This window comes from Lampris incognitus, chromosome 14, assembly GCF_029633865.1.
Source record: "Lampris incognitus isolate fLamInc1 chromosome 14, fLamInc1.hap2, whole genome shotgun sequence".
Taxonomy (NCBI): Eukaryota; Metazoa; Chordata; class Actinopteri; order Lampriformes; family Lampridae; genus Lampris; species Lampris incognitus.
In genome coordinates, this window is record NC_079224.1 from 1,705,158 (window position 1) to 1,732,983 (window position 27,826).

Here is a 27,826-nt window from a genome sequence, read left to right on the forward strand (position 1 = left end):
GTCCAGCCCTTCACTGCTCCGCTGATACAGATCCTGGATGGCGGCAACAGTGTCCGGCGAGGGTGTCTGAGGAATGGTAGCCTCAATGAGGGTCATTGTCATTGTTGGTGGGCTGGGCAATGTCGTCATCCCCTTGGTTGGCAGTGGAGGTGGGGGCGGCGGCATGGTGACAGGTGGAGTTGGCTGGATGTGGATACGTCCCACCTTCCTCTCTGGACGGCGCCAGAGGGCCAGGGTCTCTGTGCCAAGGTGAATGGCATTACTCGACACATCGACCAGAGCCCCCCAGCGAGTCAGCAAATCTAGCCCGATGATGCAAGGGTCTTGTATTTTAGCCAACCAAAACTCGTGGGTGGCTGCAACTTTCCCTGCCCGCACCTGCAGTGCTCTCTTCCCCAGCATGCTGGTTAGTTCCCCAGTCACAGTTCGGATTTTACAGGTGGTGGGCCTCCACTCTGTCTCTGGCAGCACCCTGGACGCACAATGGAGATGGTGGACCCTGTGTCCACAAGGGCCTAGCAGCGGTGTCCACCAATGGAGCAACAAAGATAGAGACCGTGTGCGTGGCCCACTCTGCCGATCTGGGAAGAGTTCATAATGGGGGATATGGTCAGTTGGCTGGGTAGCAGTCTCCCCGCGGTGCCACCCCATTTTAGTTTTCCGACTGGGGAGTGCTACGGCGTTGTGGTGCAGGGGCAGGGCAGTCACGGGCCTTATGCCCCACTTCTCCACAGCGGTAGCATGGATCACGAGGCGACCAAGGTCTGAAGGGTGGTTGGCGTCGTCCTGGTTGCTTTCGGCGTGGTGACGGACAAGCCTGGCAGACGACCCCTCTTTCGACGTCTCCTTCATCTGCGTGGACCTCAGCCTGACGCACTCGGGGTCTTGGTTGGTTGTGTGGGGCCATCACAGCCTCCACCCTCTCTGCCTCTTCCAATGCAGTCTTGAAGGCTGTAGGTGCCGTGATGCGGAGGTGCTCCTTCAACCTCTCTGGGGTGAGCCCCTGGATGAAGGCACTCAGGGCTAACTCGTCACGAGCTGCTGGATCAAAGGTGGGGTAGCCACGATGTGCAAAGAAGTGCACGTCTGCTGCATAGGTTCCCAGGGTCTCGCCCTCTTGGCGGCGCCGGTGGGCCAGTCGGTCTCGCATGCTGACAGTAGAGACCTGTTGACCAAAGCGTCGGTCTAAAGCAGCGGCCAGTGTCTCGTAATCCTGTTGTTCTGACGGCATAAGGTTGAGCAATACCTGCAGCGCATTCCCTTCAAGCCCCAGGGCAACATGAGCAGCAGTGTCTTGGGTGCTCCACTGGTTGTGACTTGCTACCAGTTTCACTTGAGCTAGGTATGGCTCCAGGGCTGTGATGCCCGCATACCGTGGGAGCTTGAAGATGCTTGGGGATGGCAGCATCACATTAGCAGGGGGTGCTGGGGTTGTAGTGACGTTGGTCAGCGAAGTGGTGACGGTGACCGGTGACGTAATGGCGGCGGCCGGCGGCGACATGGTGGCTGTTGATAGTGGATGGGCCGTGGCCGGCACCGGCGATGAGACGGCGGTGGAGACGGCGGCGGCTGGCGGCGGCATGGCGGCTGTTGAAATCAGAGTAGGCCGCGACTTCTCGGCGGCAGTTGCCGCCTCTGAATCGATGAACCGGCCGGCCATGTCGGGTCCTGAAGGACGGGGGGCGCTGGCTCCATCGGCCCTTCCTCCACAGGACGTCTTCTTCCGAGCGGCGATGCTCTCTCCCCGGGAAAGCTCTTTTTCCAGATACTCGATGAAGTCCTCAATCTGCCGGAGTTCTACATCGAAGCTCCTTCTTGACGTTGCCATCTTCGATTTGTGGGTATTGGCTGCAATCCCACTTCTGACGCCAGTGTGGCGAACGTAGAAGCAACGAGAAAGGTAACTTTGCAGCCCCTTTATTGTACTCACACAGAAACAAGAATTTACAGAAATGTGACACAATACATGGGGGTCATCTACTCGAACAACAAAGTTGTTCAGGGTTTCAGTTACAAGGTTACACAACACAACAGAATGACAACTACAATTACACCACAACAAATAGTAATCGCATAAACACATAAAACCACATAAAACACTTACAAAACATTTAATAACAACTGACAATCTGCACGCAGTGCCTGATGGGTAAAACAGGACAATTGGCACAATTCTGACGGGGTAGCAACTTCGCTACACTACGTTCATTTTGAAGAGATCATCACGGAGAATTTGGTTTAAAACGAAACGAAATGCCTCACATTTGTTGCGCGCTCGGTGGTTCAAATCGTAAAGATGGTAATAACAAGTGTCTGCATTTTTATCGCATGCCGAAAGGGAAAACTCCAAGTGAAAAAAAATAATTAAGAAGACAGGCGTGGATTTATGCAATCCGTCAGGAGAACTGGAAGACGTCGTGGGAAGAGCAAGTATCAAACGCGAAGAACATTTCATATCTGGTATGTATCCATTTCTTACAGAAATAAGTATTGTGATTGAACATACGTGAGTAACGGCTCTAAATGTGATATTGTCCTAGTAGAGCAACTGCCAAACCAAAGTTTGAGTTGTTTATGCCTAGCCTTCCTCAATGTTGACAGTGATTCCATCAGCTTTCTTGTGTCATGACGTTTGAGGTCATAATTTGACACCAGCCTCGATCTCATAACAATACAAATAATTCAACTGTATGTTGTGTATCTACAGGATAACTGAATTATACAATGATCAAGAGGTATCTTGGTCTTCTCCATTTATTTGCTAGACCGTAGTAACATTACAAAACACGAGTGACCCTCTTGCTCTCTTTTCTTCCAAGGGCCGCACCAGAGTGGCGTGCGTACATTTATACAACACACACAAGCAACAGACATCGAGGGTCAGAGGTCAAACATAAAATACATATTACTGCAAATAAAAAAAATTGCTTTCGTGTGCATCTCCATACACTACACTCCTCCCCTGAAATCTGAACCCAGTACATTTATAGTACAACAACATGTCATTTTTTTTTTACATCTTTTCAACATGACATTGTTATAACAACAACTGGGTTCTCACATATTTAACCTATCAGGCGGCTTCACATGCCGCTGCGGCCTCTGGACACCCTCTGCAACTGAGGAGGGAGCAGTATCACTGCATCCTTGCTGCACAACCCTCTCAGTGGATTCTGGAACGTCTACAGGCGTCGCTACACATGCATGTGGTACATGTGGAACAACCCTCAGATCATCATCAGATTCATCTGACACATTACAGTTCTCAATCTCAGTATTGATCATTTGATTGACATGTCTCTTGTACACCTTTCCATACACTTTCACAAGATATGTGGCAGGACCAAGTGGTTTTACAATGCACCCAGGCACCCATTTAACACCTTCCCCTCCCCTGTGGTTTCGAACCAACACCTTCTGTTTTGGTAGGAAGTGTCTGACTTGTGCCAACTTATCTGCTTGCTTGGCCTGTTGACTGTCCTGTCTCTGTTGCATGGACTCTGTGAAATTAGGTTTGGTGAGAGACAACCTGGTTTTGAATTGACATCTGAGAAACAAGTCTGCAGGTGTTTTCCCTGTAGTAGACGGTGGTGCACACCTATAACAGAATAGGAAAGTGTGTATGCAGTGCTGCAACGTCATATTGCTACTCTTTCCCTTTTCAAGAGCTGTTTTCAGGTTCTGCACCAAACGCTCTGCAGCCCCATTAGAAGCTGGGTGGTAAGGAGAACTCTTAATGTGTTTCACCCCATTGTTTTTCAGGAATGTTTCAAACGCAGCAGATACAAATTGTGGTCCATTATCAGATACAAGTGCGCCTGGAAGACCCCAAGTGGTAAAGTATCCCCTCAAAACTTCTATGGTCTTTTCAGATGTAGTGCTACTCATCAAAGCTACTTCTGGCCAACGTGAACAGCTATCAGTGACCACTAGGAAGTTGAACTTTCCCTTCTGAGCATAATCTATGTGTATCCTCTGCCAAGGACGGTTAGGCCAGCTCCAATTGTGAACAGGAGCTGTGGCAGGCTGGTGTCTGTTTAACTGGCATGTCTGGCAACTGTTTACCAGTGACTCTATGTCAGAATCAAGGTTTGGCCACCAAAAGTGACTACGGGCTAATGCCTTCATCTTTACCATTCCCTGGTGATTTTCAAGCAATTCACGTAACATCTGTGGTCTTAACACCTCTGATATGATTACCCAGAAACCCCACATCACACAGTCAGATTCAACAGTCAGTTCAGTGTTTCTTATGAAGTATGGCCTTAACTCATCTCCATTCAAATGCTTTGGCCAACCATTCAGTGTGAAGTGCTTCACTCTCTGTAGTACTGCATCAGTCTTTGTCTGTTGTGCAATCTCTTGTGAGGACACTGGCACTTTATCCAAGAATGAGACCCTAAACACAGAACTATAATCTGAGTCTGCCTCTTGAGTCTGTAGTGGTAAATGCGATAATGCATCCGCATTTGCATGTTGTAAGGATGGCTTGTAACGTATGTCATACTGGTATGCTGCTAAAATGAAAGACCACCTCTGCAGCCTAGCTGCTGCCAATGTAGGCACTCCAGTCTTGGGCCCTAGTATCTTTAGCAGTGGTTTGTGGTCTGTAAGCAGAGTAAACTTTTGTCCATACAGATAGTAATTAAACTTGGTCACCCCAAAGATGAATACTAAGTGCTTCTTTCTCTATCTGAGAATAGCTGACTTCTGTTTTAGTGAGTGTCCTAGACACGTAGGCTATAGGTTTCTCACTGTTGTCTGGAAACTGATGTGAAATCACAGCACCTATGCCGTAAGGCGAAGCATCACATGCCAAAATTACAGGCAGTTTAGGATCATAATGTGTAAACACTGGCGCGGCTACAAGCTGTGCTTTAGTACGCTCAAACGCCTCTTGACATTTTCTTGTCCAACCCCTCTTTATCTTTATGGAGGAGCCCAGTCATAGGCTTAATCTCGCTGGACAGGTTTGGTATAAATTTGCCATAGTAATTGAGCATGGCTAAGTACGACCTCATTTCTGTCACATTTTTGGCACAGGAGCTTTGTCAATAGCCTCAGTTTTCTCTTTAATTGGGCGCACACCCTCGGCATCAATTACATGCCCAAGGTAGGCCACACTGTTCTGAAAAGAAGGCGCATGTCTCTTTGTTAAGCCTCAGCCCATGTTCTTCCAGTCTCTGTAACACTTGTTTAAGATTGCGCAGATGTGTGGTGGTATCTGTTCCTGTTATCAACATATTGTCTAAGTAGCATACCACGCCATCAAGCCCTGGTAATACTTCATCCATAGTGCGCTGCAAAATAGCGGGCGCGCTAGCGACCCCATATGGCAAGCGGTTGCATACACAGAGACCTCTGTGTGTATTGATGGTGAGAACCGGCTTACTTTTCTCATCCATGTCGAGCTGAGTGTAGGCCTGCGTCAAGTCAAGTTTAGTGAGATGCTTTCCACCTGCTAAAGTGGAGGATAAATCCTGCGGTTTTGGAAGTGGGTACTGATCTACATCAAGCCACTGATTTACCATCACCTTATAATCTCCGCAAATGCGCACTGATCCATCTTTGTTCGGAATGCACACTAGCGATGCAGCCCGTCCACCACGCTGCACAGGAGAGATAATTCCCTGTTGTTCGAGTTCGGTTAACTTGTTATCCACGGCTTCATGCAGTGCATAAGGCACTGGCCTGGCTTTGCTAAATGTTGGTACAGCATCCGGTGATACACGCAAGGATGCAGTGAGGCCTTTTGCACAGCCCAGCTCTGCACTGAAAACTGCTCTGTGCTCTGAGCACACTTGCTCCACTGGCTCAGATGCGGCAACGCGATTCACTTTTGACCAAACTAAGCTGAGCACTCGAATCCAATCACGCCCCATCAGCACCGGTGCTTTACCACGGGCCACTAGCAAGGCAGCTGTAAATGCTGCTTCCCACATCGCACATTCACCAGGATTTTACCCCACAAAGCTAACGGTTGGTCTGTGTATGCTCTCAATGTAACGTCATATGAATGAAGTTTCGACCCTTCCAGTTTGGATTTGTACAGCTCTCTGAGATAACTGACATGGCTGCCCCGGTATCTACCTCCATGTACATGTAACCAGGTTAAAATTAATGTTTTTATTTTATTTTGTTTGAGTATGAAATATCACCAAATCCTGTTTGTGTGCTGTTATTTGTGTTTACTACATTTTATTTTATGTCATTATTTACTTTTATGTGTTTTACAACGACCGTCATATACGTGTACTGTCGTTTTAAGAGAGAGGTCTTATGGGTACACGGAAGGCGGAACGCGGGAGAGGCCATTTTTGTTTTGTGGGAGGAGTCTCAAGCAGCAATCGAGCCGAGCCACGCGTGTTTCTTACCGTGGGACAGTTTTGCGGGTTGAGGAGAACGTAACCTTGAGTATCCCTGTAAGAAGATACTGTAATGATCTGTGCCCTCTGGCTATGTTAACTTATAACATTAATAAAGCAAGGACGACTTCTCTCGTGCTGGGTGTTTATTCACCGACCGGATTCCCACTGACGTTGTTACGTACATCACGTGACTTTGTTGTGGCGCTACGGAAAGCCGTAAGGGACATTAGCAAATCAAATATTACTAGCAAATATTACATCTCCCTTTTTCTGAAAAGTGCTGCTTTCTCTGCAGAGATACAGACCACGTTGAGCATGTTTATAAGCGAATACAATCTTAATAAGAAAGAATATGAAAGTGGAACTCTTATATAACTGGACTGCAACAAAGTAGTGTAAAACATTTCCTTCACTGTCTAAATGTGACACCGTAATAACATTTCATCTTTTTTTTCATTTCATTACTGGTAACTGCAAACAGCAGGTAGGTACACAAGGTAAGTGAACGCTGTAAATATTTCTTTTCAAAACATAGCAGGTATAGTACAGGTTGGTGTAAAATTCTCTTTTTTTTTAACATTCATAAGTCAAGGATTTGTCTTGGTTTGATCGTGCGACCTGACCTCGTGGTGTAACCAGGCTGTGTGTCTGGTTGTCGCTGATTGTTCGTGTCTGGAGGTTCAGCATGCTCTTGCTGATGGGCTTGTGTGTTGTTGTTAGCGCTGGTAACAGTCTGCTGTGAAGTGTGTGTGTGCGTAGTGTGAGTGTTCACTCTGCTTTGTCGCAGGTGTTGACGGTTGCGTTGGTAGATCTGACCTTCTTTGGTTTGGATGTGGTAGCTCCTGTCTGTGTTCGCTGGTCTTTCCACAGTTGCAGGTCTCCAGGATCCATCCTCCTGCCGGAAGCGGATTGGTGTGCCTGCGGGCAGGTGGGGCAGAGGTTTGGCTGTTCGGTTGTAGTATGCCTGCTGGCGCTGTTGACATACCTCTCTCCTTTTGTGAACATCCTCCTGACTGGCGATCTGTGGCTGCAGGTGTTTTGCTGTTGATGGGAGAATGGACCGCAGCCTCCGACTCATCAGTAGCTGTGCCGGTGATTTCAGGTTGTCCACCGGTGTGTTGCGATACTCCAGTAAGCTCATGTAGGGGTCTTTGTTCTCAGCTTTGGCTTTGTCCAGGATGCGTTTGGCCGTCTGGACAGTCTTCTCGGAGAGGCCGTTGCTCTGTGGGTAGTGGGGGCTTGTGGTGGTGTGTGAGAAACCCCATGTCTGTGAGAAGTTGCGGAACTCACCAGAGCTGTAGCACGGACCGTTGTCGCTGATGATAGTCTCGGGGATTCCGTGTCGAGCCATTGCTGCTTTCAGCTTCATGATGACGGCAGATGAGGTGCAGCTGTAAAGTCTTTCTAGCTCGAAGAATCTGGAGTAGTAGTCCACAGTGACTATGAAGTCCTGTGAGTTCCATGTGAATAGGTCTGTGCCTATCACTTGCCACGGCCGCTCGGGTATGGCGTGTGACATCATTGGTTCCTTTGCATTTGCGCTGCGCCGTTCTTGGCATATGCTGCAGTCTGCTACCGCATCCTCGATCTGTTTCCCCATGCCAGGCCAGAACAGTAAGTCTCTTGCTCGGCATTTGCTTTTTTCCACGCCAAGGTGGCTGGCATGGATGCGCTGTATCATGTCCTTGCGAAGCTTTTGGGGGACAATGATTCTCTCACCTTTGAACAGGATACCGTCCATTTCTGAGATTTCTGCTCTGTGGTTCCAGTATTCCTGGATGCTGGGCGGGCACTTTTTCTTTGTGTCTGGCCAGCCAGTGAGTGTGGCTCGTCTGAGTGCGGTGAGCTGTGGATCTTGCGCTGTTTCCTGCTTGATTTCTGTGAGTCTTGTGTCGCTCACAGGGATGTTGCTGAGGACTGTGTGCACTTGGGCCTCCATCCCTTCCTGTAGGTCACTGTCGTGGTGTTCTATTGACTTGCGTGACAGTGTGTCGGCCACCGGTATGTCCTTACCGGGGCGGTGGATGATTTGGATGTCGTATTTTTGGAGCGCCAGGATCATCCGTTGCAGCCGGGGTGGTGCTGCTGCCAGTGGCTTTTTTAGTATTGCCTCCAGGGGCTTGTGGTCTGACTCCACAATCACTTTTCGTCCATACATGTACTCGTGGAACCTCTTGCAGCCGAAGACCACAGCGTAGAGCTCCTTCTCTATCTGTGCGTAGTTTTCTTCAGTGCTGTTGAGTGACTTGGACGCATAGGCAATTGGTTTGCCATCTTGGAGCATGACAGCCCCAAGGCCACTTTTGGATGCATCCACTTGGAGTCGCAGCTCTTTCTGCGGGTCGAAATATGAGAGTACTGGACCTGGGTGCTGTGTAATGAGATTCTTCATCTCTTGGAACGCCTTGTCGTGGACTGCATCCCACACAAACTCACTGTCCTGTTTCAGAAGCTGTCTGAGGGGTGAGTTTATCTGTGAGAGGTGTGGAGCGAATCTGGCGAGGTAGTTGATCATGCCGAGGACTGTCTCCAGCTCTGCTTTGTTCTGTGGGGGTTGCATGTCCTTGACCGCCTTCACCTTGTGTGGGTCTGGTTTGATGCCTTCGTGTGAGAGCGTGTGGCCGAAGTAGCTTACCTCGGACACGCATATGTGACACTTGTCGGGGTTGAGCCGCACCCCTCGCTCCCTTGTGCGCTTCAGCATCGCTCTGAGACGCTGGTCATGTTCCTCTTTAGTCTTGCCGAACACTAGTATGTCGTCCACTATGGCCGTCACACCGTCCAATCCTTCATATGTTTCATCCACGCGTCTCTGGAACTCGTCTTGAGCGGACACGATTCCGAATGGCAGTCTGAGGAAACGATACCTGCCAAACACTGTGTTAAATGTCGTCAACATTGAGGATTCAGTGCTCAGTTTGATGGCCCAATAGCCTGACCGCGCGTCTAACACGCTAAAGTACTCAGCTCCAGCGAGCTTTGTGGTGGCGTCCTCCAGCGTGGGGAGGGGATAGTGAGGTCGTTGTATCACTTTGTTAAGAGCTCTGGGGTCTAAACACACTCTAAGTTTGCCTGTCTTTGGCTTCTCAACAATGACGAGTGCGTTCACCCATTCTGTGGGTTCTGTTACCTTACAGATTATGCCGCCTTTCTCCATGCTGTCAAGCTCGTCCCTCAGTTTGCTGCGTAGGGCGATGGGGATTCTGCGTGGCGGGCAGACGACCGGCGTTGCATCTGGTGTGACGCGGAAGGTGCACTCGCCTGGGAACTCTCCTATTCCCTGGAAAACATCTGCATACTCATCCATTATGCTCTGTGATGTGACATTGTTTTCCTCGCTCACAGCCATCACTATTTTTACCAAGTTTAGGTCACGGCATGTTTTCATTGCCATGACTGGTGGGGCGTTTGTGTCAATGACGTAAAAGTCCAGCATCATTGCATTGTCTCTGTACTTACATTTGAGTTTGCATGTGCCTTTCACGCTCAGCGCGCCTCCTCCATATTCAGTGAGTCTGTGTATTGCTGGTTTCAGTGTCACATTTTTGAACAGCGCCTGGAACAGGTTGGTGGGAATAGTATTGGCCTGTGCCCCAGTGTCTAGTTTAAACTTTACCTTCTGTGGAGGTGTGCCAATTCCAACCTCTACGTAAGCCTGCTCGTTGCTTTTTCCGTTGTTCTCTATTGAGATGCAGTCTATGTACAGCTCTGTCTGTTCTCCCACAGCGGTGCTCTCCACTGTAATGTTGTCGAAGTACAGTTCTTCCTGTTCTCTGTCAGTGGTGCACTCTTCTGGGTTCTCTCCGACGGCATGTACTGTGCCGCGGTAGTACTTTGTCTGTCCCTGGGAGCTAGACTTGCATACTTTAGCAAAATGATTGAGCTTCTTGCATTTAATGCATTGTTTACCCTTAGCTGGGCAAGTGGCTTTAGCGCCGTGTAGCCCTCCACAATAGCTACACGCCCTGGCGGCGGTGCTAACGTCCCTTTGTCTGAAGTTAGCGTTAGCTGCTTTGGGTGCGTTCGGTTTGTAAGTCTTTCTGCCTATTGCGTGCACCGTTTCATGTGTGCTGCCCTGGCCCATAAACGTTAGCTGTTGCTTTGCTAGCTCGTGTGAGCGGGCTACATCTATGGCTTTTTCTAGCGTTAGCTCAGCTCCCTGGCTAAGTAGCTTTTCTCTCACTCTGGGTGAGTTGGTGGCAAACACGATGCGGTCCCTGACCATCTCGTCGGCATTTGGGTAGCCACAGTCTTTGACTAGGAGCTTTAGCTCAGTTACAAATCGTTCGAAGGATTCACTCTCTCCCTGCATCTTTTCATGAAATTTATATCTGGCATAAATCGGGTTTGCTTTGGGGGTGATGTACTCAGTGTACTTATCGTAGTACGTTTCTAGCTTCTTGGCTTGTTCTCCGCTGAGTGTCCAAGTGTTGTGCACATCGCGCCCTTTTTCCCCTATCCAGAGCAGGAGGTAGCTGCATTTCTCCTCTTCATTCTTCCCGCGCAGGGGGCCCTTGAACATTAGCTCCGTTGTTTGCCGAAATCGTCTCCATGCTTCAGGTAAGTTCGCCGATTCCCAGTCCATCCGTGGAGCTGGAACGCCGTACGAATCCATATTGGGTATTTAAACTCCGCTACTCTGACACCATGTAATGATCTGTGCCCTCTGGCTATGTTAACTTATAACATTAATAAAGCAAGGACGACTTCTCTCGTGCTGGGTGTTTATTCACCGACCGGATTCCCACTGACGTTGTTACGTACATCACGTGACTTTGTTGTGGCGCTACGGAAAGCCGTAAGGGACATTAGCAAATCAAATATTACTAGCAAATATTACAGATACTGCAAGCTGTGGGATAAAATACTTGTTTATCCTTTCTTACATCGGAGTCCCGTGGACGGTTTCTACTTCTAACGCACACGAGTGGAGTCCGGGCAGTGGTTGAACTTCGACCCCCACGTCCGTAAGAAACACCGCTCCCGCTGGAGGACTGGACGGTTGTCGAAGGGTTTGAAACCAAAATAAATGGCAAGGTGAGCCAAATAGAGTCCTGTGTGTCCCCCCTCCTTCCTTGATTATGATGATGATGATGATGATGAGAGAATGAGGGCCCCCCATAACACCTGGGACCCCACCGAAAATAGAACACAACGCAGAGCTGATGATGGAAGTGACGGGCGTGCAGCAGGCTGACCAGCAGAGAACAGCATAGGACTGCCCCCGTTACATACATCCTAACACCACTGCATTTTACCATCACCTTGTAAGGTTTCACATACTCACACTCAGTCTTTACTGAAGACAGTCTCATATCAGTTCGCCGTTCAGAATCAGTCCCTGAGTCCGGTTCGCGAGTTGCGACTGCCTGGTCCACAAAGTTCACCTGCCCGCCCGCCTGGGCGGGCAGACGAATGTCCAGCAGCCCGCCTCCCTTGGTCCCTACCGGCGTCGGTGCGCTGGTTCCGACAGGCTCGCTCCAGATGTCCGTTCTTTCCACATCCGCGACACCGGAAGTCTTTGAAGCGGCAGCTCCCCGGTCCGTGTCCTTCCCCGAGGCACCTGTAGCGGTCCTGGTGGCTGTCGCTGACCTCCCTCTGGTTCCACGCAGTCCTGGGCTCTCGGTCTCTCCGCACTCCGACATGATCCGCTCGCATATGCACAGATGACTGTCCCTTCTGCATGCTTTCTACTCCAGAATTCCTGCATTGGAAATTGTTGGTTACTTCCACCATCTTTTGCCACGTTAATCCCTCGCCAATGGCGGCATTCAGTAACTTCCGGCGCAGCCCTTTGTTAGACGTCCCACACACGAGCTGATCTCAGAGCCGCTCCTCCAGGGTCGCGCCAAAATTGCATGTAGAAGCTAATCCTCCCAAGCTAGCAATGTAATCAGCAAAAGTCTCTCCAGACTGTTGTCGACGGCCTCTAAAAGCAAATCTTTCCACCAATACCTTCTTCTTTGGCGTGTAAAAATCCCGCAACATCTGTAGCAAGGTTGCAGAAGCAACTTCACTGAACTTTGTCGGTGATATCAAGTCCTTTAACAAGGCTAAATTCTTCCGTCCAACCACGGACAAAAATACGGCTCTTCTCCTATCTTGCTCAATTTGGTTAGCAGACAAGAGTTGCAGAAGCCTTTCTTCATAACTGTCTAAAGTTTCTGCCGTTTCGTCGAACTGCAGTCCTATATCTGTACCGTACAATGCCATTGCACATAAAAATAAAGAGGTAAATCCCATCCTCGTCGCCAAAACTTGTCGTGTATGTACAGGATAACTGAATTATACAACGATCAAGGTGTATCTTGGTCTTCCTCTTTTATTTGCTAGACCATAGTAACATTACAACACGACTGCGTTAAGCAGGCAGGAAAACACATGAGTGGCCCTCTTGCTCTGTCTTCTTCCAAGGGCGCGCACCAGAGTGGTGCACGTACATTTATACAATGTACACAACCAATAGACATCGAGGGTCAGAGGTCAAACATAAAATACATATTACTGCAAATAAAAACATTTGCTTTCGTGTGCATCTCCATACACTACACTGTACAAATAATTAAACTACGAGGGCTTATCTTCGATTTGATGAAGCAAAACTTGTTTTGCTCCGATAACAGATGGTAAAAGCAGTCTTGGACATGTCCATCAACAAATTAATTGTATGCTTCTAACGATTCGTAGGCCTTCATTGAGTCTTTTGTAAATATACTTGTTGTGTCTAGGTACTCAGTCACATCCCACCAGCCAATGTTTGGCAACTTCGTGATATCACTTGTCCACTAAGCTTCAGCAAGCATACACGGATAGGGACGTTTTCTCCGGTGCTTAGCTTACGTTTCTATTCGTAATGCTTTCTGTCTTCTTTGCTTAGACCTTTACCATATTCAGAGATTTCCATTTTCTCAAATTTCTAACTTTTCTCCGTTTAATTTTAAATGCTTTCATAGGTACGCACGTCGTTTCTCGGCCATGTTTTGCCACATGTTCTGCACGCGCATCTTGTTTACAATGCAGCTTTTACATCATGCAATAAGGGGTCTATAGCAATAGCCCCGGGCCTGGCAGCAAACCTGCCATTGTTAGCACTAGCTCAGCCTCGTCGGCAGATGCGGCGGAGTTTTTCTCCGTTTACCAGTGTGGGATGGCTCGCAAGAGCAAGCCACTGGTTGTGTGACCTGGTCTGCAGTCACCTAGTCTGCAGTCACCTCTCCCAACTGCAAACCGGTTTTCACCCCTCACCTGCCCTGTTGGTAGTCCTACCGGCCAATGCGCTTCTCCCGCTCCTGTCGACAGAGTAAAGCAACGCACACTAGTGTTAGGAGACTCCATTACCCGCAATATGAGATTAGTTTCGACAGCCTTGGTTCACTGTTTACCCGGGACCAGAGTCTCCGACATAGAGGACAATCTTAAGGTGCTGGCATCAAGAAGAGAAGAACAGGGAACCCAGGCACACAGCACCACTACTTTCAGGAATATTGTTATTCACGCCGGCACCAATAACGCTAGGCTGAAGCAATCAGAGATAACAAAAGCCAACCTAGTCAGGTTGGGTTTGCCAGAAAAATGTGTCGGCATTGATTAATTGTCCCTGGTCCCTTGCCCGTGAGGGGTAATGATGAGATGTACAGTAGGCTCACCTCAATGAACCGCTGGCTGGCAGGTTACTGTAATGAGCAGGGATTCGGCTTTGTTGATAACTGGTTCTTTCTGGGGCCGCCCTTACCTGCTGAAAGTGGACGGCATTCACCCTACTGGGGACGGTGCCGCTCTTTTGTCTAGCAATATAGATAGCTTGTTTATGTTTAGTTTGACACTAGGGACTAATATGTTTGGTCAGAGAGTTTCTCAGTGTAGATCAGACTGACAGCTTGGTCTATAACATTTAGAACGTATCCCTACCCTGTTGTATTGCTCCCAATATCTCCTTTCCTAAATGTGTGAATCACAATGATCTAATAATCAGTCCGAACACTGGTGGTGGTGAAATGTGCAATTAAGTACCTAAATAAACTACAGAACCAAACATCTAATTTTATCAAAAATGTGACCACATTTCATCCAAAGCGTTGATCGTCAAAATTGTCAACTGATAATACAAGGTGTCTAATTCCAATTAATATTTCACCTATTGAAATTATACCAGCAGAGTTACAGCATGTTACAGGTTGTGCAGGAGGACCCAGACGACCACCCGGGAAACGGAGCACTCTTTAGTAACGTTTAATGAAAAGTAACAAAGTAAAGGGAGAAAATAATAAGGGAGAGAGAAATGCGGGATTTGTATGGTGCTCGGGTAGTTTTGTTTGTGGGGTGTGTGAATATGCTATGTGTAGTGACAGGCGGTAATGTGTCTAGCTATGTGTTAGTGTTAATTATCCTAAGTGTATGTAATATGTAATGGAGCATTGTGTGTTGTGTAAGTGTGCATGTACCAGCAAAAGTACCAAGTCCGTAGGCAAGGGGGAATCGAGGAGGAGTAGTCCAAGTTTAAAAGCCAAAGTAATACTCCGAGGAGGTTGGTTGGCAGGCGAGCCGGCTCTGTGCAACAGGTCATAGGAATGCTATAGGAAGATCTGGCAATGAGTTGAGAGAAGACCAGGTTCTTGTAGGGGTTGAAGGGATTGCAGATGGGGCACAGCTGAGGGAATGAGTGACCGGGGAAATGCAGAGCCGTGCTGCCAGTCTGCCAGTAGATGGCATCAGAGGCGCCGTAGGGAGCGCCGTGCCCATTGGGAGGTGCTGGGGACTTCAGGGTCTGAGTCCGGTGATGGGGAACGTGAACACGCCCCAGCTCTGGTGGTGAGGAGTGGAAACACAGGCGAAGCCAAGCACAGTGGAGGCCCAGAGGGAATGGAAGAGATAGGTTGCAGGGGTTGTGAGGGTGAAACTGTAACACAACCCCTCGCTTGGAAAAAGGAAACCGGGCCCCCTCCTGGAGCCAGACCTGGGAAGGGAGCTCGTCAGCGAGTGTCTGGTGGCCGGGCCTTGGCCCATGGGGCCCGCTCAGGCCCAGCCCGAAAAAACAACATGGATCCCCACCAGCCATGGACCCACCACATGAGTGGATGAGCATTGGGGTAGGGTGCAATGCAGGTTGGGCGGCAGGCAAAGGCGGGGATCGGGGCGTGCCGACTTCCAGCATTGCAGATTGGTCCTTGGGATGTGGAAGTTCGCCTCTCTGGCAGAGAAGGAGCCTGAGCTGGTGTGGGAGGTGGAGCAGTACCAACTAGATATACTTGTTGGGCTCACCTCCACATATAGCATGGGCTTGGGTACCAAATTCCTGGAGAGGGGCTGGACTCATTACTTTTCCAGAGTTGGCCAAGGTGACAGGCGCTGGGCGGGTGTGGTGATACTCACAATTTCATGGTTGAGCACCGCCGTGTTGGAGTTCTCCCCGGGGAATGAGAGGGTCGCCTCTATACAACTGCGAGTCACTGGGGGGAAGGCTCTGAATGTTGTTTGTACTTATGCACTGAATAGCAGTTTGGAGTATCCAGCAATCTTGGAGTCTCTGGGTGGTGTCTTGGATAGGGCTCCACCTTGGGACTATATAGTTTTTCTGGGGGACTTCAACACTCACGTGGGCAACGATAAAGGAACCTGGAGGGGTGTGATTGGGAGTAACGGCCTACCCGATCTTAACCTGAGTGGTCTCTTGTTATTGGACTTCTGTGTAAGTCATTGATTGGCCATAACAAACACCATGTTCGAACATAAGGTAGTTCATAAGTGTACTTGGTACCAGAACACCTTAGGCCGAAGATCGATGATAAGACTTTGTGGTCGTATCATCAGATCTGCGGCCATATGTTTTGGACACTCGGTTGAAGAGAGGAGCAGAGCTATCAACTGATCACCACCTAGTGGTGAGTTGGATGAGATGGCGGGGAAGGCTGCCGGACAGACCCGACAAACCAAAACGTGTAGTGAGTGTGAACTGGGAACGGTTGGCAGAGGTCCCTGTCCGTGAGGTCTTCAACTCCCACCTGCGGAAGAAGTTTTCATGTATCCCCAGCGAGGCTGGGGACATGGAGTCTGAGTGGGCCATGTTCAAAGCCTCTATTACAGATGCAGCAGGCAGGAGCTGTGGTCATATGGTCATCGGTGCCCGTCGAGGCGGCAACCTAAGTACCCGCTGGTGGATGTCAGTGGTGAGGGAAGCTGTCAGGCTAAAGAAGGATGCCTTGGTTGGCTCAGGGGTCTCCTGAAGCAGCAGACGGGTACCGGGAGGCCAGAAAGGCTGCAGCTTCAGCAGTCGCAGAAGCAAAAACTCAGTTGTGGGAGGAGTTCGGCAAGGCTACGGAGGGGGACTTTCAGTTGGCCTCAAGGATGTTCTGGAAAACCATACGGAGTCCCAGGAAGGGGAAGCAGGGCTTGACTCAGGCTGTGTTGAGCCGGGGAGGGGATCTGTTGAGCCGGACTGGGAATGTTGTCAAGCAGCGGAAAGAACACTTTGAGGAGGCTCCTGAACCCGGCTAACACGTCCTCAGTGGAGGAGGTAGAGTCTGAAGACTCAGGGGAAGCCCCACCCATATCCCTGGCAGAGGTCTCTGAGGTAGTTTAAAAGTTTCGCGGTGGCAAGGCACCGGGTATGGATTAGATTCGCCCTGAGATGCTGAAGGCTCTGGACATTGTTGGGCTTTCTTGTTTGACACGCCTTTTCAGTGTCGCGTGGAGGTTGGGGACAGTACCTGTGAAGTGGCAGACTGGGGTGGTTGTTCCCTTAATTAAAAAGAGGGACCGGAGTGTGTGCTCCAATTATCAGGGCATCACATTGCTCAGCCTGGGAAAGTCTACTCTAGGGTGCTGGAAAGGAGGCTACGACCGATTGTTGAACCCCGGATCCAGGAGGAACAATGCGGATTCCATCCTGGCCATGGAACAACGGACCAACTCTTTACCCTTGCAGAAGTGCTGAGGGGGACATGGGAGTTTGACCAGCCAGTCTACATGTGTTCTGTGGATTTGGACAAGGCTTACAACTGTGTACCCTAGGGCACTCTGTGGGGGCTACTGCGGGAGTACGGGGTACTGGGGCAGTTGCTACAAGCCATCCGGTCCTTGTATAACCAAAGTGAGAGCTGTGTCCGCATTCTCGGAATAAATTCAAACACGTTTTTGGTGGATCTCGGACTCCGCCAAGTTGGTCCTTTGTGTCTGATTCTGTTCGTGATATTCATGGACAGGATCTCAAGGCGCATCCAAGGTGAGGAGTGTGTCCGTTTTGGGAACCTCAGAATTGCATCTCTGCTCTTCACAGATGATGTGGTTTTGTTGGCTTAATCAGAACGCGACCTCCTGCGTGCACTGGAGGCAGTTTGCAGCTGAGTGTATAATGGCCGGGATGAGAGTCAGCACCTCCAAGTCTGAGGCCATGGTTCTCTACCCGGGAAATGATGGCTTGCTCTCTCCGGGTTGGGGATGAGTTGTTGCCTCAGGTGAAAGAGTTCAAGTATCTTGGGGTCTTATTCACCAGTAAGGGTAGGATGGATTGGTGCAGCACCAGCAGTAATGTGGACGATGTACCGGATGGTTGTGGTGAAGAAGGAGCTGAGAAAACCTGTTATATAACTTTTCAGAGTAGCACCCTTTTTGCCACTCTGTTCTCCTTAGTGAGTGTATTTCTGGCTTTGTTATACTGGATCCTATCTGTACTCCTGTAGGTCCTCTTTGGCCTGAGTTTAGCTGAGAACCAGGGCTTATTGTTGTTAAAGGTACTGAAGGTTTTGGTGGGCACACACATATCCTCACAAAGGCTTTAAGGTTTTAAGAATTAAAAATTAAAAATATAATCTTAAATCTTGATCTTAAACTTAATCCTTAAATAAGGTAAGCATTGAGGAGGAAAGCTTTGAGGCTCTTCTTAAAGAAAATAAGCTAGATATCGTTCCATCAACTAGGGGCCAGGTGAGAAAAAAAGGGTGTTATAACTTTTTAAATGGTCAAGTATGAGCACAGGGAGCAGTAGTGTATATGTTAATATCAGTTTGCAGGTATTAGGGGTGGGGATAAAAAAAAGATTGTGGGATGCATCATAATACTCTCTTGAATGCCTCTGCATCGATGCACATTATTCCATAATCATCCATAATCATCCATTATCTTATCCTGCTCTCAGGGTCGCGGGGATGCTGGAGCCTATTCCAGCAGTCATTGGGCAGCAGGCGGGGAGACACCCTGGGCAGGCCGCCAGTCCATCACAGGGCCGACACACACACACACACACACACACACACACACACACACACACACATGCATTCATTCCTAGGGACAATTTAGTACGGCCAGTTCACCTGGCCTACATGTCTTTGGACTATGGGAGTCCAAAATTGTTATAGAGATCTGATTATTCCATAATCAGATCTCTATAATTCTATTTTCAACATATTGATTACCTCTTTAAGACTTTTTAAAGCAGTTCTTATTATGGGCTAATGAATCAATTTGTTTGTATTTTAATTTGATGTAGCTGAGCAATGTCTTTTCAAATGTCCATATGTTCATTTTCTTCTTAACACTAACAGATATATTTAATGTTCAGTGTGTGGTATGAAACCAGCCAAATGGATTTCATGCTCTGCAGCTGCATGGACAGCCATTCCTCACATAGCCCGGATGGGAGGGATGGGAGGGTTGCGGAAGATGGGAGGGATGGGAGGGATGTGACAGATGGGAAGGATGTGAGGGATGTAAGAGCTTGGAGGGATGTGAGGGATGTGAGTGATGGGAGGGATGTGACAGATGGGAGGGATGCAAAGGATGTGAGGGTTGGGAGGGATATTGTTAGGGTTTGTGGAAGACCCCAAGCGCACGACACCAGACAGAGATGGGGTTAGCCGAAAACTGGCGTACTTTATTCCTTACGCGTACAACAGTCAAACACAGGGAGGCAATGAGCGACAAGGAAAAACGGAAAGTCCAAGGGGAAAAACTCGCGGGTAATCCAAATGGGAACACGGCAGGATACTTCCACGGAGAAACTTCGCAAGAGAAAACATAAACCAGTGGCTGGGGTGAGTTCGGAGAGAAAAGAACCGTGAGGGAAGAGTAGCCGCTACTGCGGGGAGGTTACAACACGAACTGACAACGGGCGCGTGGGAGGCCACCAAACTTAAGCCCAGCCCTGATGACTAAGCGCGGCCCTGACGAGCCGATTGGCTGCCGGTGCGGGGTGGGCGGGCCACGGCGCGGGGTGGGCGAGCCGTAACAGATGTGACAGATGTGAGGGATGTGACAGATGTGACAGATGGGAGGGATGGCATGCACATAAAAGTAGGTTGAACACCAAGCAGACAGAATCATGCTGGCTTCTTGGCAGTAGCTGGATTGCACAGGCTGGGAGACCAGTGAGAAGTGCATTGAAGTAATATACACTACCGTTCAAAAGTTTGGGATCACCCAAACAATTTTGTGTTTTCCATGAAAAGTCACACTTATTCACCACCATATGTTGTGAAATGAATAGAAAATAGAGTCAAGACATTGACAAGGTTAGAAATAATGATGTGTATTTGAAATAAGATTTTTTTTACATCAAACTGTGCTTTCGTCAAAGAATCCTCCATTTGCAGCAATTACAGCATTGCAGACCTTTGGCATTCTAGCTGTTAATTTGTTGAGGTAATCTGGAGAAATTGCACCCCACGCTTCCAGAAGCAGCTCCCACAAGTTGGATTGGTTGGATGGGCACTTCTTGCGTACCATACGGTCAAGCTGCTCCCACAACAGCTCAATGGGGTTCAGATCTGGTGACTGCGCTGGCCACTCCATTACCGATAGAATACCAGCTGCCTGCTTCTGCTCTAAATAGTTCTTGCACAATTTGGAGGTGTGTTTAGGGTCATTGTCCTGTTGTAGGATGAAATTGGCTCCAATCAAGCGCTGTCCACTGGGTATGGCATGGCGTTGCAAAATGGAGTGATAGCCTTCCTTATTCAGAATCCCTTTTACCCTGTACAAATCTCCCACCTTACCAGCACCAAAGCAACCCCAGACCATCACATTACCTCCACCATGCTTAACAGATGGCGTCAGGCATTCTTCCAGCATCTTTTCATTTGTTCTGCGTCTCACAAACGTTCTTCTTTGTGATCCAAACACCTCAAACTTGGATTCATCCGTCCACAACACTTTTTTCCAGTCTTCCTCTGTCCAATGTCTGTGTTCTTTTGCCCATCTTAATCTTTTTCTTTTATTGGTCAGTCTCAGATATGGCTTTTTCTTTGCCACTCTGCCCTGAAGCCCAGAATCCCGCAGCCGCCTCTTCACTGTAGATGTTGACACTGGTGTTTTGCGGGTACTATTTAATGAAGATGCCAGTTAGGGACCTGTGAGGCGTCTGTTTCTCAAACTAGAGACTCTAATGTACTTATCTTCTTGCTCAGTTGTGCAACGCGGCCTCCCACTTCTTTTTCTACTCTGGTTAGAGCCTGTTTGTGCTGTCCTCTGAAGGGAGTAGTACACACCGGTGTAGGAAATCTTCAATTTCTTAGCAATTTCTCGCATGGAATAGCCTTCATTTCTAAGAACAAGAATAGACTGTCGAGTTTCAGATGAAAGTTCTCTTTTTCTGGCCATTTTGAGCGTTTAATTGACCCCACAAATGTGATGCTCCAGAAACTCAATCTGCTCAAAGGAAGGTCAGTTTTGTAGCTTCTGTAACGAGCTAAACTGTTTTCAGATGTGTGAACATGATTGCACAAGGGTTTTCTAATCATCAATTAGCCTTCTGAGCCAATGAGCAAACACATTGTACCATTAGAACACTGGAGTGATAGTTGCTTGAAATGGGCCTCTATACACCTATGTAGATATTGCACCAAAAACCAGACATTTGCAGCTAGAATAGTCATTTACCACATTAGCAATGTATAGAGTGTATTTCTTTAAAGTTAAGACTAGTTTAAAGTTATCTTCATTGAAAAGTACAGTGCTTTTCCTTCAAAAATATGGACATTTCAATGTGATCCCAAACTTTTGAACGGTAGTGTAGGTGAGAGGGGACTAGATCTGGACCAGGAGCTGCTCAGCACGTTGTGAAAGGGACATTCTGATTTCCTGGATGTTATACAAGGCAATCAATCATTAGACCAGAGAACTGGTCTAATGATTGTACTGTAAGATGCCATAAATTGCTTATTATGTTTTATGCTACTTTTATAAGCAACACTTACTGTTGAGTAAGTAGGGTACCATTAATTTTCACTATTCCAAAGACTATCATTCACAACCGGACTCATCAGATACACACAAGCTGCTTTACACATCGGACAAAGAGAACAAGCTTCTGGGCTCTGAGCTTTCCATGGAAAATGCTTTTTACCATCTGAGCAAGGCAGCAAAACAGACAGCAAAAACTGGTAGCAGCTGTATTGCAGAAAAAGCCAAATAGGTCTCACCTTTCATGTCACAGTAGACTTTGAAGGGAGGGATAGGTCCACTACCATCCGGGTCAATCCAGTAGCTTCCCGACCCCTTTCCCAACTGCTTATACTCTTCACAGGACTGTTCATACACCGCTGCAGAGCACACAACACAAAGCTCAACAGGGAGGAGGTGATGTGTGTGTTTACTAAGTGTATCTTTCTGTGTGTGCTAACAGGTGTGACATGTAAATGTATCTCTGTGTGTACTCACAGGTGTGACATGTAGCTCCAGTGTAGCCAGTGCCGTTACAATTGCAGCTGAAAGTATCCCATGTCTGAGAGCAACGACCACTATGCTCACAGTGATTAGGAACACACCTGGCGGACACACACATACACACACACACACACACACACACACACACACACACACAGGGGCAGGATATGCCACAATCAGAGTCTAACAAGACAATAGTGGCTCTACGTCCATCTAATGCTGTTAAATTCATCATAATATATTCCTTTTAAACCACTTCTGAGATAGTGCATTCAGGAGTCTTTTTTTCTTCTTCTTCCAAGCTGTGCTTCACACTCACACCTGGGATTTCCCAATATAACCACAGTCCACTGGGAACGGAACAGCTCCACTGGAGCAGTTGTGGTTTCTTCTAGTCTGGAATTCAAACTGGCAACATTTTAGTCACTAGCCTGCTTCTCTAACCTTTAGGCCACCTCAGGGTGTAAAATGTTAGCTGGGAAAGCAAACACTGAAAGGCATAACCAAGTGGCTGGGATAGTGTACAGGAATATCTGTACTGAATACAAACTGGATGTCCCCAAGTGCCAGTTGGAGACACCACCAAAGGTGGTTGAGAATGGTAGAGCTAAATTCCTGTGGGACTCCAAGTTCTAGACCAACAAGCAGGTGCTGGCTAACCAAACTGACATTGTGATGGTCAACAAGGAACAGAAGACAGCAGTAGTGATCGATGTAGCTATCCTGAGTGATGGCAACATTGGGAGGATTGAACATGAGAACCTAGAGAAATACCAAGGGCTGAGGAAAGAACTAGATCGGATGTGGAAGGTGAAATCCACATAGTCCCAGTGGTAATATGAGCACTAGTGGCTGTGACCCCCAAACTGGGAGAGTGGCTCCAGGAGTGCATTCCAAGGAACAGCTACGATACTGTGCAGAACCCTTAAACTCCCAGGCCTCTGGTAGAAGACCCAAGCTTGAGGTAATGACCTAGAGGGACTGTGTCTTATTGTGTGTATATGTGTGTGTGTGTGTGTGTGTGTGTGTGTGTGTGTGTGTGTGTGTGTGTGTGGGCTCAAACCTGTCTATGATGGCACACATGTCAAGGCTAACATTTTCAAAGCTTCCAATGATGCCCTGCTCTACAGCCTTGAGGTCAGCCAGCTGGTCGTCAACATGTATCATTTGCATGCAGCCCTGGAAGGAGCGCTGAAGAGGAGGTGTGTTCGTATGCAGGGAAAAGCCTGTGAATAAATAATACAGAGGTAAAGGTTAGTGGAAAGGTGTTGAGTCAAACTTCCACCACTGAGCCCATTAATGGTTTGAGCCTTATCAACCAGATAATGTATGCTATGTGGCCCACAGTTTGGACAGTCAGTTCTCCACCACACATCAAGGGTTGCCGCTGCAATGATTATACATGCCTACTGCTGTTTCTTGCTATAAGAATCGTGTAAGAAAGCATACTTTCCATCATCTGTACATACACTTTATTATATTCCTGATGAATTATTATAATTTATTATTCCCTGTGATGGCCTGGCGGCCTGTCCAAGGTGTCTCCCCGCCTGCCGCCCAGTGACTACTGGGATAGGCTCCAGCATCCCCGCCACCCTGTGAGCAGGATAAGCGGTTTAAATAATGGATGGATGGATGTATATGTTATATTTGTAAATGATCCTTAGATGTCGTAATTTATAAAGTACATGGAAGTTGTGTATCATTAAATGGGCGAGTTTCATAGCATGGACTTTACAAGTGTATGAAACATGTATGGTCCAGCATATATAGATCTGCGACTGGAGTAACGTGAATGACCTCTATATAAGGTAAGAGAAGACCGATTGTCATTGTGCGCACACAGCGAAATTTTGTTTGGTGACTCTCAGACCAGCAACACTAGACAAGATAAATGAATTAAAGAAAAAAAAACACACGCCCACAAGATAAAAACAAGAACAAACAACATTTAGTATAAATAAGTGAAAAAATAAGTGAGGTAGCAAAAATGATGATAAGACAATAAAAGATAGAAGCGGCTTTTAAAGTTCAAAATAGTGCATGGGGTTATTGCACATAGTCGTCCATATTGCAGCGGCTTTAATACCAGTTAGTCCTCAGCAGCTATAGACAGGTGTGTTTGTGTGTGTGTGTGTGGGGGGGTGGGGGGTGGAAGCTCCAGCTCTGGGGAAGAAGCTGTTCCTCAGCCTGATAGTCCAGGTTTTGATGGCGCGGTATCTTTTCCCCGATGACACTGCACCATCAAAAATATATGAATATGAATTATATGAATGGCGACATGGTGGCACAGTGGTTAGCGCAGTTGCCTCACAGCAAGAAGGTCCTGGGTTGGAGCCCCGGGGTAGTCCAACCTTGGTGGGTCATCCCAGGCCATCCTCTGTGTGGAGTTTGCATGTTCTCCCCATGTCTGTGTGGGTTTCCTCTGGGTGCTCCAGTTTCCTCCCACAGTCCAAAGACATGTAGGTCAGGTGACTTGGCCGTACTAAATTGTCCCTAGGAATGAATGGGTGTTTGCTTGTGTGTGTGTGTGTGTGTGTGTGTGTGTGTGTGTGGCTGCCCACAGGGTGTTGTGATGCGTCTAGTGCAGCAGCGTGTAGTTGGAGGGAAGGTGCATGTGTTCTGCCAACCCTTTGTGGCGAACAGGGAAGCATCCTAGCGTGTAAGCCTTCCCTTGCCAGTACATAGCCTCTCCTTCACCAAGACTCCTGCCAGGCCTCCCCGTGGCCACACATGGTAACTGGGGTCGTGCGGCCCCCAGGCTAACTTGGCAGGGGATCTCAGAGGAGCAGGCCCACCCTGGTGGACATGCCCTGGCACCTATCAACCACTGCCCCGCTGCCTTGTGGGTGAGTCTGGGAAGACATAAGACTAAGGGAGCTTACCCCAACAGAAAAGCAAGCTATGGAGGCACACTTTGAGGCGGTTTCCAAAAAAAACTGGATTTCCGGCAGCCTCCTGCAGTTGTGAGAAGGTGCCGGTCGTCTAGGGATCCCCCTTGTCATCAGAACCATCTCCTCTACAATCAAGTCATGTGGCGTTGGGAGACGTGCACCCCCCATGCCACTTTAAAAACCATCTCTGCGCAGGTATCTTCTTCTGCTACCTGAGTCCCTGACCTCACAAAGTCTGGCGGCGATGGAGTATCCAGTGACGGGAGCAGGTCTGAATGAGCTGGGAGTTCTTAGTTGGAACTCTGCACACCAGCGGCACAGGGCAACGGTCGTTAGCAGCTGGGATTGAGTGGCAGCTGTTTCCGGCAGACCCCTGTGCGTCTGAGCAGCCCTATTTAGGGACCGCACTGCTCACCCCATTTGGGAACGGCCTAGAAAAGGTGGCCCAAAAATTGCTCACTCAACACTGTGCCCGGGCAGGAAACCATACCTGCCAGACCATTCCACTATGTGGTCGAAAAACACATACTATACCACTAAGAATTGCAGCATGGACCGTAAGAACACTCCTGGATGTCAGCCATGGTACAGACAGACATCAACGCAGAACAGCATTTATTGCCAGCGAGCTGAAGCACTATTATGTGGATGTGGCGGCACTAAGTGAGACCAGGCTCCTTGAAGAGGGCTCGCTCAACGAAGTAGGAGAGGGCTATACATTCTATTGGAAGGGATACCCCATAGGAGGTCAACACATCCATGGAATTGGTTCTGCAATCAAGAAAAGTCCCTTATCTAAACTCGAAGAAACACCAGTGGGCATAAGTGAACGGCTGAAGGCTCTCCGCATACCCCTCGTAAAATGCCGATATATCACCTTGATAAGTGCCTATGCTCCAACTTTACTATCCCATGATGAAAAGAAAGATCGCCTCTACCAGGCACTCGACGATTTACTCATCAACATCCCAAGGAGCGACAAAGTCATTTTGCTTGGTGATTTTAATGCACGAGTTGGGAAGAACATGCAAAGTTGGAATGGAGTGATTGGCGCCACATAGCATTGGAAAAGTCAACCCCAATGTCATAAGACTTCTTAGTCTGTGCTCGGAACATGACCTCACCATCACAAACACCATTTTCCAACAAAAGAATAAATACAAGGCATCCTGGATGCATCCAAACACAGGCACCTGCTTGATTATGCTATCATGAGGCGGGCTGATCTTAAAGACGTGCTCCTTACGAGAGCTATGTGAGGAGTAGACTGCTGGACAGACTACTGCATGATCCTGACAAAAGTCAGAGTGCATGTCCGACCCTTGAGACACCAGGCTAAAAAAGAAACTTTCCAACAGCGACACCCGAAACACCTTCGGTCGTTGTCTAGCCGGCAAGTTAGTTGACATTGAACAGCTGATCAACTCAGAGTCTGGGATGGATGAGAAGTGAACCTCTCTGAGCAGCACCCTCTTTGACCATGCAGCCCAATCCATTGGCTTCAAAACCAAGAAACATCAGGACTGGTTGGATAACGATCTCCACCCTCCTGGACAACATGCATAAGGCACACAGAGCTGCCCTCAGCAACCCACTATCACAACTTCTCAAGATAAAAATGGCAAGACTTCCACTCTGAGGCCCAAGCAACTAGGTGGAATCTGCAAAATGAGTGGTGGATTTTGAAAGCCAACGAAATCTAGGCTCATGCAGACAGGAACGACATGCATGGTTTCTATGATGCAGTTAAGGCCATCTATGGCCCCAGAAACTGCTCCCTGACACCCGTTAGGTCTGCTGATGGAACAACTCTCATCAAGGATCAGGCCCTGTTAGTGGAGCGGTGGACTGAGCATTTTAACACCCTGCTCAACCAGCCCACCCCAGTGGACTCAACTGTACTGGCGGAGCTCCCTGAACAGCCTACTTTGCAAGACCTAGACCTCGCACCATCTTTCAAAGAAATCCTACATGCAGTCAAGACCCTGAAAAACAACAAAACCCCTGGACCTGATAATATTCCAGCTGAAATCCTCAAGGAAGGAGGCTACTTCTGTACAAGGACACTATCTCTATATCCTTGAGGTGTGGAGTTGTGAGTGTGTCCCCCAACAGTGGAATGATGCCAACATTGTGACCATTTATAAAAACAAAGGAGACAAATCCATCTGCTCCAACAGTAGGGGTATTTCACTACTGGCCATTGCCGGAAAGGTCCTAGCCAAGATCATGCTCCGCAGACTAACACTCGCAATAGCTGAACGGGTCATACCAGAGTCACAATGCGGCTTCCGAAAGGATAGAGGGACTGTTGACATGATCTTTGTCACACACCAGCTCCAGGAGGAATGCAGAGAACAGCACAAGGATCTATACATAGCATTCATAGACCTCTCAAAGGCATTTGATAAGTTAATCGGGCCCTGCTGTGGCAAGTCCTGAAGAAATTTGGATGTCCACCCAAGTTTCTCACCGTCCTTGGACAGTTTCACTCAGGAATGATGGCCCGAGTGGTAGTGGGGAACCACAGTTCTGAGCCCTTTGGTGTGCAGACTGGAGTCAGACAAGGATGTGTGCTAGCCCGAGTCCTCTTCAATATCTTCTTAGTCTCCGTTACAACACCGTTACGAAGGAGGATGGAGAAGCAGGCTGGCGTCACCATTGACTTCAGGTTCGATGGTAACCTATCCAACATCAGGAGGTTTCAGGCAACCACCAAATTGACCTCTGAGAACATTATTGAGCTGCAGTATGCTGATGATTGTGCCCTGGTAGCCCAGACACCAGAAGCCCTACAAAACACTCTGTCGGCAGTTGTAACTGCATACAGGAGAATGGGACTGATCATCAACACCCAAGATAGAGGTAATCTGTCAGATGACTGCCGGCCTCCCAAGCCGCCCAACAACC

The 27,826-nt window shown here is 48.3% G+C and overlaps 1 protein-coding gene across 1 annotated transcript in view; it reads right to left on the minus strand.

Moving 5' to 3' along the window:
• Nucleotides 1–27,826, minus strand: part of cntnap2b (contactin associated protein 2b) — a 296,355-nt gene that overhangs the window by 156,684 nt on the left and 111,845 nt on the right. The window contains exons 10-12 of the mRNA XM_056293762.1: nt 23,086–23,248; nt 22,017–22,123; nt 21,779–21,898 (exon numbers count right to left, since the gene is read on the minus strand). Of these exons, the coding sequence (XP_056149737.1) occupies nt 21,779–21,898; nt 22,017–22,123; nt 23,086–23,248 (390 nt within the window). The remainder of the gene's footprint in view (nt 1–21,778; nt 21,899–22,016; nt 22,124–23,085; nt 23,249–27,826) is intronic.